Raw genomic sequence first — 12222 nt, forward strand, 5'->3', positions numbered from 1 at the left:
AGTTGAAATCCCAACCTGACACGGGGAACTCCAGAGGGTACCACACAGAGGGTAGGATTCTCAGCCCTGAGAAGAGGCTCTGGGCTCCACCCCGGGCTGCACTTGGCTCTTCCCCTCCTTCCCCTCTCCCTGCAAGCCCCTCGCCTGTCCCCACCCCATTCTTACCACAGCGTCTGATACTTTAGTGGTGTTCTAGTAACTTCTGAGAAAAGTGTGAAACATGATACAACTGCTCGATTGGAATGTCCTTGTGTGAGGATCTATTAGCATTCTAGTGAATATTTGGGGAACTTTCTGAAGAGAGGGGTCGATGCCAAGCCAGACTGTGAAGGAGACAGTTCAGCACCTCCCTCCCTGAGCCTCTTTCCTCCCAGGGAAGGCCATCCTGAACGTCCCCTCCAGTCACTCCTTCAGCAAATGTGTAGTATCCCTGGCATGCCTAGGCACACCCAGGACTGTCCAGGTGCTGTGGACAAGCCACAGAAGACCTGGCCCTGGGGGTGCAGCTGTAGAAAGAGGGGCCATGCACCCTGGGCCAGGAAGCGCGGAGGGAAGGGCACAGGGAACGTGATCAGTGCCAAGCAGACAGTGGAAGAGGATGATGGGAAGAAGAGCCACTGAGGGTCAGGTTGGGGCTTCTCCACTCTCTGTTAAACTCACTGGAGGTAAAGTGATGATGGATTGGTAACTTAGACATATCACTCCTTCCAAATGATATCTTCATTAAAATGGCTGCTTCAAACTGTTGACTTCAGACATCATGGGAAAAGTGACGACTGGGCCTGAGCTTTCTGGCTGCATCCTACCATGGGCAGTTACTGCTCCATCTACAGGCAGAACCAGTCTTGCCTTTATAGCTCCCATCTAATTTTTAAAAATTTCCCATCACCACAACTCCAAATGGTTATTTATCACATAGCTATAGTTGTGTATAATTGAGGAACAAGATGTTTACCAAATAAGGCTGATGCTGGTTCTTGACATTTGTTCCAGCTCTTTCGTTAGAAAAATAATATTTCCCTGGTAACAACCGACTGCTCACTGTACTGTGGTGTGCGGGACTCAGGAACTGACAGGCAGAGTAGCAAGGGACATTTGTTACCTGTTTTTCCACCACAGACATGTTCATGTGAGGGACTAGACGGATTGAAAATTTTCCTATCACCTGGCCAGGTATAACTGTTTTAGTTCCAGGCTCATCAAACGCACCCTCGATCCCGTGAATAGAAAGACATGGGTACCGCCACAGATGCATTAGGATTTCCTCCTAAATGGAAATAAAAGCATCCAAGAACACTGGGTGTGTCCCAGCAGCACCTGCGTGTCCGAGACCCACTCGGTCGAGTTAATCAGCACCTAATTCAGCTATGTCCGCAGCAGCAACACAAACGGACTTCTGTCAGGACACAGGGCTCCTCCTCCTCTGTGGCCTTCCCTTGCTCACAACGCCACCCACTACCAAGGTCCTCTGTTTGCCCAGGCTCTGTAGTTAGCTGTTAATAGGCAATAAAGAGCCTGTTCAAAAATTTGATTCAATTATAAATTTCTATCTACTATCATGATAGTGGTCACTTGTGTCCCACAATCATTCAGAAGACCTCAAAGGCCTCTTCAGAGTCAGAGCCACCTTCCTCTCCAGCTGTGGCACCACAGACTTAGTCTGGAGGAAGAGATACACTTCATACCAATGAACGCTCCCACTTTTTTCCAGCATGTTTTTGCCCTCTTGGTACTTTCCCCAGGAATCAGCCATAGCTACCAAACACCTTAGTAAGTATTTTAAAGAGAAAGAGAGGAGAAGGAGAAAACAAACCAAAACAACAAAAAACTAAACTAAGTCGGCCAGTTACCATGGCTGGGGGTCCGGGTTTCCCAAGGGCACAGAGGAAGCAGTGTTGCCCTGCAGATCAGTCCCTGCGGCTTCCGGGTAGGGCTGGCAGGATGCATGTTAGCCTTAGAGCTGGAGCAGACTCAGGTTCTTCCCAATCTCAGCAGCCCGGCTGCAGGCTGGCTTGGATTTAAGTTAGTAAACTACCTTGGAAAAGCATGTGTAGTTAGTCCTTGTTCATGGTTGGGTGCCTGAAGCCAATGCCTACTGGATCCCAGAAACAGGACTGGTTGGTCTAGAGCATAGGAAAGAGCTGTGAAAGTCCAGATCTGCCTAGGAACCAGCATCACTAGGTTCTAATATATGCAGATTAGCACCCTTTGGTGCTAATTACACAGTGGGAAATGTGGCTTATTGCCATACCTTGGTATCAAACAGAAATTTCTCGACCTGGCTGTTATTCTGGTATTCTCCTAGGTCCATTTCAATGGCTTCATATAGTTTTTTTTCCTCCTCTGTAAGAGGAGCCACTTGGTCATAGATTCCAGGGATCAGGATATGACCTGAGGAATCCACCAGGCTTCCTACAAAATGCACAGAGAAAACAAAGCAGGTAGAAATGATGACTGTGCTGATGTTGTGCCACTGGAGTGAACCAGGCAACAGCTCTCCTGGGTGGCAGCTGGCCTCCTGACTGTCCCCGATCCACTTAGCCAAAGCCACTGGCAGCGATTATACTCAAGAGGTAATGGTCAGAGGAAAAAGCTGATCATCAGGTGGACTCAGCCAGAGTAAGCGTGCTATTATGTCCATCTGATCAAATGCAGGGCTGGAATCATGGGTCTGCAATAGATTAAATCAGATAAGGCTCACCTGTGTCAAGTGCAAGTTCTCAACTATATTGTTTGTATCATAAACAAGGTTAATTTTCAAATTCTCTTATCCTGAGTTCAAAAGTAATGTGTTTATTTAAAATATTTTAAAATATATATACATATGTATATATGTACATATATATATATGCATAAATATGAAAAACTGAAAATTTCTATCATCTCTTCTCAACTCTCTCCCTACACCCCCATAAATTATATAATACTTCTTTTTAATCAAAAGCATAATATCCTTGAAGTCTACTCCATGACGAATACAAAATACTTTATTCTAAATAAGTATATACACTAAACTGCTCTTTATTAAAAAGTTTGGTGGGGGCACTGGGGTTGTGGCTCAGTGGTAGAGCACTTGCCTAGCTTGTGTGAGGCACCGGGTTCAATCCTCAACACCATATAAAAAAAATTAAATAAACAAAATAAAGGTATTATATCCATCTACAACTAAAAATATTTTTTAAAAAGTTTGGGGATCAATTAGAATAAAAAACCATCAACAAATATCTATGAAGGAAGCACATGCTGAGATTTAGTAAATATTGCTCACTGTCTGGAGAAAACACCTATCAAAGATAATATTCAACCAGGAAATAGATTGATATAGATAATACAAAAATGTCTCGGGGCAGCTACATTCACCCTCAATTCATCTAGGGACTTTTATTCAAGTAAAGGCACTTCACAAATGACACATTTCATATTCTCACTGTGATTCCAAGACCATGTTGGGGGAGGAACATGACAGAGAAAACTACGTTTTAAGATCTTAGCTCAGGTGAGCAGTCACAAACTCATCTTCAGCCCCTGAGCCACCTGTGCATGGACACCTAGTTACTGGTCAAGGCTAGGACGTGCGGAAACACAAGACCCTGCCTTCCGTCAATGAGGCACCGTCTCTGACCACAGAGGAACCACGTGAACCACATGAGCAGATAGGTGGCCAGGGTTCTGGGCTCTGTGTCGACACAGAAAAGCCAGGAGAATGCGTGCCGGAATCCACAGGCAGGGGTTGTGTGAGCAGTGGGCTTCCCGGCACCTTGAGAATGTCACAGGATGCTCAGCCTGAGGATTGAGTCTCCAAGGCAGCAGAATGGGAAGGGAAGGAATTCCACCATTTCCACCAACCCCTCCTTGCCCCTCTCCTGGTCCCACTGCGCATCCCCAGACTTATGTTCCCTCTGTGACCGCGCTACAGGATGTGCGGCAGGCCACTGTGCTGTGAGTCCTGTGTTACAGCACCCCTGCTGACCCAGTGGACGCACTGTATATCGAGTAAGGCATCCCAACCCCTTAGTGAGACTCAAGTCTAAAGAAGTTAGGTGCCGAGGGCCTGGGACTGGCTGCTAAGGCTTTGCTGCCTACCTTCTCTCTTTGTCACCAATACCATCAAAACACCACCAATAATGCAATCACCAGTCTTCCCTAGGCCATTTCTGCCTCCTGTGTCCTAGGTCAGGGCAGAGCTGTGGAAAGGCCTAAGACACAGACCCTGCCCACGGTCCAGCCTGGAGACCCAGGCCCAGGGTTCATGGGGTCAAGGAGGGGAGCTCTGAAGGGGAATGTTTTAGTCACCTTTTTTGCTGATGTGACTAAAAGTTTCAACCAAAACAACTTTAGAGGAGGAAAAGTTTATTTAGGGGCTCACAGTTTCAGAGGTCTCAGTCCATAGAAGGTGTCTCCATTCCTCAGGCTCCAGGTGAGGCTGTGCATCAGTGCAGAAGAGTGTGGCAGAGGGAAGCAACTCACGTGATGGTCAGAGCAGAGAGAGGTCTCCACTTGCCAGATACAAATAGACACCCCAGCCACAGCCCAAAGCCCCACCTCCTCAGCTCACCTGCCTCAGGTACCCCTCAGTTAATCCATCAGGGACTGATTCACTGATTAGGTCAAGACTCTCACAACCCAATCATTCCTCCTCTGAACCTTCTTGCATTGTCTCACATGGGAGCTTTTGGGGGACACCTCACATGCAAACCATAACAGGGAATGACCTACACAGGAGCACCGGGGTCACCAGGAGGCCAATGAGGCCACACGGCTGTCAGCTAAACCTGGAAGGATGAGTGGACACCAAGGGCATAGTCCCTGTAGCCAAAAACGACACAGAACCTGGCAGTGTTTTGACAAGAGTGCCCCCAGGAGCCAGGATGCTCATGTTCATACTATGAACCTGAACGGTGACGTCTGCCCTGACACTGCAGCTGGTGCTGCCCAACTCTGCCAGTTGTGAGGGTGGCAGCCATGTCCTCAGTGTGGGATCTGCACAGGACCATCTTTCCCAACAAGTGGTCAGGAGCTTCACTTTAAATCATGATTCCCTTTTCTCAGGATGCAGCACATCCCTTCTCCAACTACCAGCTTGGGAACGGTGCCTGTGGACATATAGCATTTCCTCATTTTCCTTTCCCTCTAATTCACTTGCAGAGAAATCTGACTAGGGAGAGCTGTGAGGTGCTGCTGGGTCCTTTTCTCCTTTGGTGACTGGGAAACAAGGAAAGGTTAATGTCCGTGCTCGGCAGAAATCATTCTGCCCCTGCTAGTTCTCACCCAGCACTTTCACACCAAGTGTGTTGGCTCGATCAAGAGTTGACCCCTCCCCTCCTGCTCACTTTGCACTGATGGGGACTGATGGCGTCTCTGCAGCTACCTCCACCAATGGGGGTGGAAATTCTCAGGAGGTCGACCATGCTGCCCTGAAAACTGCCCACGGGAAACAGTCTTGATGCCCAGGAGTGCCTCACAGTGCCAGAAGCCCCTCCTGGGCTTCCAGAGAATCCACCAGGGGCAGCCCTGATGCAGGGAAGAGCCACCACGGGATCAAGCCTGAACAGATGGGCTTCCTGAGAAAAACCTTCTGCTTACACATATCAGTCTGCCCACAAAAGACGGGCAGCAGTGGTCCATGCTGGGTGCTGCCAGCCGACATACTGGCATCCCTGTGCCAGTCGGGGCCACAGCAACCTTGGAAAATGAAGCCGAGCAGGTTGGCCTGCTTGGCATCATCTCTAGGGTCCTTGGGAAGGTCAGAGCTGCTCCCTCAGGCTGGCAGATCAGTAGTCTCCTGCAGACATCCCGTTCCGGCCACCACAGGAAGTGATCTCGGGGAATCTCTTCCCTCAAAACACACTTACTAGGCAAGTCCATGATCATGCTTGTTGGCAGGTGAGTAAACCAAAACCTCGACAACTCAAGTAGCTTGCCAACGTCACGGAACTGGTCTGTGGCAGAGCAGGCACACAACTAGTCACAACCGTCCAGAACCCACCTGCTTGATGCGTGGCCCCCTGGGCCGGGGCGGGCTGCCATAGCCCCACCTGTGGTGCGACACAAGAGGCCGCTGGGAGAGTGTCAAGGGCCTCACCTGTGAGATGGCTCTCCCTTTGGTCATCATTTTGTTGATTCATCTGCAGTCAAAAAGTCATGCCTGCTCTGCTGAGGTGGAACCTGGGGTGCTGCTGGCTTGGGACCGCCGCCCCCTCCCACCCCATGTGTGGGAAGCCTCAGTGGGAGTCAGAGCTGGTCTCGGTCTCCTGATCCTTGTGGTCTCTGCACTGTTTTCCTTACATGTGGCTGGATGTGTCATAATGCCCAATAAAGGAAAGGAGTTTGATCCATGAGAAGAAATGGCATGGTCTTGATCTGTGCCTGGGGAATACGCGGCCGAGGGGAGAGAGCTGAGACGGCGGTGTCTCTGTGTACCACACCCACTTCAGAGCTGGTTCAGAAACTGAAGGGGAGGTGAAGAAAGTCAAAGGGAACCGAATTTGATTAGATTATTTGATGCTTAAACGGGGAAATGCAATAAGGCATTACCCAGAAGAGCCACCAAGTCAGCCATTGGCTCGTTGAGGATACCACCAAAGGTTCCGGAATGAAAATCTTGATCTCTGCATCTCACCTGGGAAATAGGTAAAAGAGAAGGATGGACTTACCCGCTGGGTCCTGCCTGGTGGAAGGCCTGCCCCAGTGGTGCCCCTCAGGACTCAGCGAGGTGACCTTCAGACCTGACCACGCTGCTTGTGCTTCTCAGTCATGTAACTTGGAGACTCTACCACTCTCTGCTTCTGCATTTCCCACTCTTTCCTGAATCCCCTGCGGCTGACTTCATTCCCCTACTATTCCACTGACAGCAGGATCACCAGGTTCTCCTCGGCCAAATCGTTGATGTTCTACAGCTGACTTCTTTTTGGCTTCAGCCCACACTGTCAATCACCTCTGAAGAATCCCCCTCCCTTGGTTTCTGAGGAACTTTCTTCTCTTTAGTCCCTTCCTGCCTGCAGGCGATTCTCTTGCTGTCTCTTCCAATAATTCCTGTTGTTCCTCCCACCTCTATAGATCCACCCTTAACTGCTTCTTCCTCTGTACCTGGAGGTCTCCCAGATATCATCTCCTGTCTCCATCTTTTCCATACTCCTTGCTGGAGGTCTGACTTTTATCTAAGCCCGGACCTGAAAGTGTTGGTTGCTTACAGTGCATTCCACTTGAGTGGGACACTGCTTCTAGTTTCTAAAGTTCGGTAGATTTAGAAGTGAATTCAACATCTTCTCCTACAATTACATCCTACCAGCTTGATTCCTCCTATGTACACAAACCCAATCAGCTACCAGTTGGATTTTGAAGTTGTCTCTTCATTACTTTCCCTCCTGTGCCTCCTGACCAGTTGGTCCTCTCCTGCTCCAATCCATCCCTAATGTGCTGCCAGAAGAGTCTTCCGTTTGGTCACTTTATTTTATTAGGCAGTAACACTAACTAGAGCACTTTGGAGTTTATAGTGTCATCTCCAAAACCTGAAGCTGCCTCGTCCTTCCTTCCGATCCCAATTTCCCCCCCCCCCCTCTTCTCTTTCCACATTGCTTTACTACCAATGGTCTTGGTCCTCATCAGGATATTCAGTTAATTGACACTTCCAAGATTTTCCAACCTATTTATTTCCTGTCTATCTTCCCCTCTTAACCTAAATGCCACGATATATCACCTCTCTGGGCCCACACCTTGGTTTGCTTCCCTCTGCCCTCTATCACACCCACCTGGAACACCCTCACCTAGGTCAACCTTACCCTCCTGGGCCTTTTCTGGCCCTAGCTACTGAGCACAGATGTGGCAAGGTATCCAGGGACAGGAGCCACCCACCCTAACACTGCCTGGCGCTTCTTGCTCTAGTGGATCCTCTTCCCATCCCCATGGCAACCACTTCAGACTGTCACTTCTCTGCAGGTGCACTTGCTTCCTACTCAGCAGGGGAAAAAATGGAGACCAACAACAACAAAAAAGACATTGCATAACTTTTCTCTCTCTACCTACCTTCTAGCCTTGCAGAAGAGGTTACGCCTTCCTTAGCTCAGGATCTCATTCGCCCCGTCTCCTCAAGGCCTTTGTTATCACTAATATGCCCCACCTTTCTCCCAGGTCCCTGCTGCTCCCCCTTCCCACTGCCTCCTAGGGCTCTCGGGGGCTCTGTGCTCCCTCCAGCTGTTGACCCATCTTTCCTCCTTCTCATAGCCAAGTTTCCTGCAAGAATTTGGAATAAGACATCCCTGCTACCTATTTCCCTTTCACTCCCGTGTCATCCCTATAGACCCCTGTATCTCCCAGCAGTAAATGCTCTGAGGCAGAGAATGCACCATGTTCCGTCTGGTCCATCACATACGAGTCTCACAACTGCCTGGGTTTAACTAGGTCTTGTCAATTAGTAAGTCTACATATTGTTATATGAGAAAACAGAACAAAGTGGCTAAATCATCAATCAGTTAGCCAGGAGGAACTCTGATTCTAAATTATATGCCTGATCACAGGTTGCCTGTATCAATAGAAAAGGGAAAAGAAGAAGAAAACATATGTGTCAGGCCAGAATATCGGATGGCGTGATCACAACATGCTGGGGGCCAGGAGACTGGGGATGGTGGGAGGGGATGAACTGAAGGCCGACTTTGGCGATGGTGGGGGACCCTTGGTGAGGTAAAGAACGGTTGGGTCAGGAAGACGGGGGCCGATTTAAGAGGAAATAAAATGCTAATACCTGCAAAGCACTTCCCCTCCTCCTCTGTGGAGGACACCCCAACCTCATTCTATCCTTTAAATAAAACTTTTTGCACTTGCCCCAGTGTTCCTTGGGTGTTCAGTTTTCAGCACCAGGGGAAACAGGGCTTGAACCTGATTCTCAACACCAGTATCACCTTCACCTTCAGTAAGTCTATACTTTGCCTGTTACTTTTGTGTGTCTTGCTCGATTCTTTGTTCAGGACACTGAGGACCTAGACCCTAACTGGACACCCCAGTGGTAACCACCAGACCTGGCCGACACACACCATGGTAATGTTATAGCATTCCCAGCCTCCACCTAGGAAGTCCACCCTGTGGGCTGCTATTCCTGCCTCTACAGTCCACAAGCATGGTTACTAGTCCTTTGGGATTGTGACAAACCCCTAGCAATCTTCTGTCCTCCTCAGGGAAAAAAATGCACATAAGCCTCATCTTCTCCAAGTTTTGGAGAGTTCATAACTGTATCCTGAAACCCTAAGACCTTTATGACCCCCAGCCCCTGCCCCCAGGCTGTATCCAAGATAAGAGCTTCCTGTCTTCCTCTTCCTCCAGAACAGTTCCCTCCCTCCTGTCCACAGCCCCAAATACCTCTCTCTGTGCTCATTGCCCACTCTTACCTCCACCTGGAAGTAGCTGTTCCCTCGAGTCCCATAAGTGAGCGCGGGCTTCGTCTGACTGAGCCATAGATTATCTGAAATCACGATGTAGTCCACACTGGAGAAGAACCGGTCCTTTTCTTTTTTGATAAGTTCCTCTAGGGCAACAGAACCAGCTTCTTCCATCCCTTCAAGGATGAACTTGAAATTCACAGGGAGATCCTGGGTACACAGAGAAGGAAACCACTGCATGCCCTGCCCACAGTTTAAACATCCAGGATTCATTTGTATTCAACTTGGGTTCATTGAATTCTTGTTTACATTCAACATATGAACCATTTGCCTTTCCAGCATCTCTGTTCACAGGAAGACCTTCTAACCTAAATTGTGGAGGGAAATGCTAGGTGAGGCCTAGTGAATCTCTCCAATGTGGCCTGTCCACTAATGCTCTCATATGGAATTGAGGAAGAAATTTCTAGAGAAAAAGCAGCATCCGCAGCACCGAGCTTTACTGAGCTCTGGAGGGCGGCATTTTCCTCCTTCTCCCCAAAAGGAACTTTTGAAGAAAGTTCTCGATTACAAATCGCCCTCTGCCTTCACATTTCTGCATATGGCAAATGAGAACTTTTTTTTTTTTTGAAAGATTATTAAGCCTCAGGATAATTTTTCCAGTATCTAATATTTTTCATCTATGATTTCAATCTGCCTTTTAACTTATTCAAAGGCTTTGATCTTGCAGCGAAAAGGAGCTTGAGTTTTTCTCTAGTTAATATTAGGGCACAGAACAGCTCCTTTAAAATTTTTACAACATGCCCCCTTTCCCATCCAGTTTTGATCCTTTTTCTCTGTATAATTTACAGCTTCACATCTTTGAGAGAGAGCCGCATTAAGAGAGGAGACCAAGGTCTTTTGCTAGAGCACAGCAAAGGCTGGGAGGATTGGAACAGGGACCATGTGTGGATGATCCACGCACACGTGCATGCTCCTCAGTCCTCGGGTGGACTGGCTCCTGGGGGGATCCACAAACGCAGGACTGTGTGTGAGAACATAGGTGACCTTCGTCATCCTGCTGGATAAGAGCCTTTGGGGATAATGATTTACTTAACGTGTTAATATCCCTCTGAGCATCTCAAGAAGTAGTGCTGAAGTTCTGAAATGTTCAAAGGGTCTTTATTAACACACAAGAGCACACAATCACTGAGATATAGTTGGAAATCTTGAGAATTTGCTGGCAAGTCACATTTGATAAAACATGAACCAAACCAATAGTGACTAAGTGTTGGGGGACAATTGGGCCAGCCGTCAAGTTCAGGTTAGGTCTGCTGTGTTCCTCGAGAAACTTAAGACATGTCACTTCTAGGTCACTCAGTTCTCTACCCATGAAATATGAATATTAACACCAACTCTGCCACTAGTGAGATAGCCCCAGGAGGTGTAAGGTATGTTTAAGTTCTCTGTGGGCAAGAAGAAAAGAGGCCCTCAGGAAGGGCCTGATCCTACCACAGAGCCTTTGCACATGTTTCTTTAGTTAATCTTTTCAGGACAACTGTTCCTTGTTCCCCTTGATGAGGAACATGAGGCTCAGAGAGAACAGGGACTGGTCCACAGGTAGTGAATATTTCCTGTGTTTTCTTTGTTATATTTATGTAATTTTCAGAATTGAAATCTAAAAACCAAATCAAACCTTTATATAGGGATTTTAAAATAAACATCGGCATCCAGATGGAAGGAGGGAAGGCAGGTGAGTGAGGAAAAAGAGGGTGGAGAGAAGCCACACTCACGGCTCAGGGCTGTTAAGTGGGTGCAGCGGGTAAAAAGACAGCTTTGGAGTGATCAGCAGGACCCAGCAGAAATGTTCTAATTACTGCCCTTGCCTTTCTCCGTGAGATAAAGGGGTGAGTGGTCCCCTCCCTTCTCATTGGCTTATGTCTCAGGAGAAAATAAACTCTGGCGAGAGAAGCCCTGGCGTCTGCTCTGTTGGGCCTCCTTTGGGAGAGGTGCTATCAGGGCTTTCTGCCTGGGCTCTTGGGCAGGGCTCGCTGCTCCACACGGCCTGTGTTGGCCCGCCCTGTGGGAAGGTGCCCCGAGACTGAGCCCTCCTCTGAGCTCTCCCCAGCACAGGCGAGATGGACCCACAAGGCTGAACCCCAACCTCCTCTGCTTCCGAAATGGGTACCAGTTCCCTTCCGTGCAGGAAAGGCCAGCGGGGTTTGCTCTGTGAATGGAGCCATTTTCTCTTTTGCCCATGAACCCAACAAATGGGTCCCATTTTCTTCTTAAATATTTATTTGTTGAAAGTGCTTAATGCAATCAGTAATGTAAGATGAGGGGAAGGGAGAGAGGCTGTAGATTCTTAAAGTTAGCTCCAAACCATAAAATCCTTCTGCACCAGAACAAATGCTTCATGGTCAATGGATGGAACTGGAGACCATCATGCTAAGTGAAATCTAAATCCCTGCAGGTCCCACCACCCATGAAACCAACACAGAGCCTCATCGTTGTGACCACACCACACTGAACAACAGCAATATTAGCTACTTTGGAATATTTGTGTAAAATATCAATCCCATCATTTAAAAACCACTGGCATCAGACTTCCTGTCAAAACTGCACATCCAGGAACATTCAGTAATGGGCACCCAGTGAGCTGGCTGCGGGCAGAGGAGAAGCTGGTCCAAAGAGCCCTGAGGAGCTCCTGAGTGCTGAGGCCATCTCTGCCTGTCCCGGAGGTCCTCCTGGGTGGATGAGGGTGAGGCAGCAGTCCCCAGGAGCCTGGAGCCTGCCCTTCAGCCCCAGGACCTCTGGCCAGGCCTGGAGCTCGGTATCCCCCACTGTAACACCAGGGAGCAGCTAGCAGGAGGTTTTC

General features: G+C 48.5%; 1 protein-coding gene across 1 annotated transcript in view; it reads right to left on the bottom strand.

Annotated features, from left to right (window-relative positions):
• Nucleotides 1-12222, bottom strand: part of Cndp1 (carnosine dipeptidase 1) — a 35258-nt gene that overhangs the window by 12414 nt on the left and 10622 nt on the right. The window contains exons 7-10 of the mRNA XM_071602832.1: nt 9378-9578; nt 6535-6619; nt 2252-2412; nt 1103-1267 (exon numbers count right to left, since the gene is read on the bottom strand). Coding sequence (XP_071458933.1) covers nt 1103-1267; nt 2252-2412; nt 6535-6619; nt 9378-9578 — 612 coding nt within the window. The remainder of the gene's footprint in view (nt 1-1102; nt 1268-2251; nt 2413-6534; nt 6620-9377; nt 9579-12222) is intronic.

Source organism: Marmota flaviventris, chromosome 16, assembly GCF_047511675.1.
Source record: "Marmota flaviventris isolate mMarFla1 chromosome 16, mMarFla1.hap1, whole genome shotgun sequence".
NCBI lineage: Eukaryota > Metazoa > Chordata > Mammalia > Rodentia > Sciuridae > Marmota > Marmota flaviventris.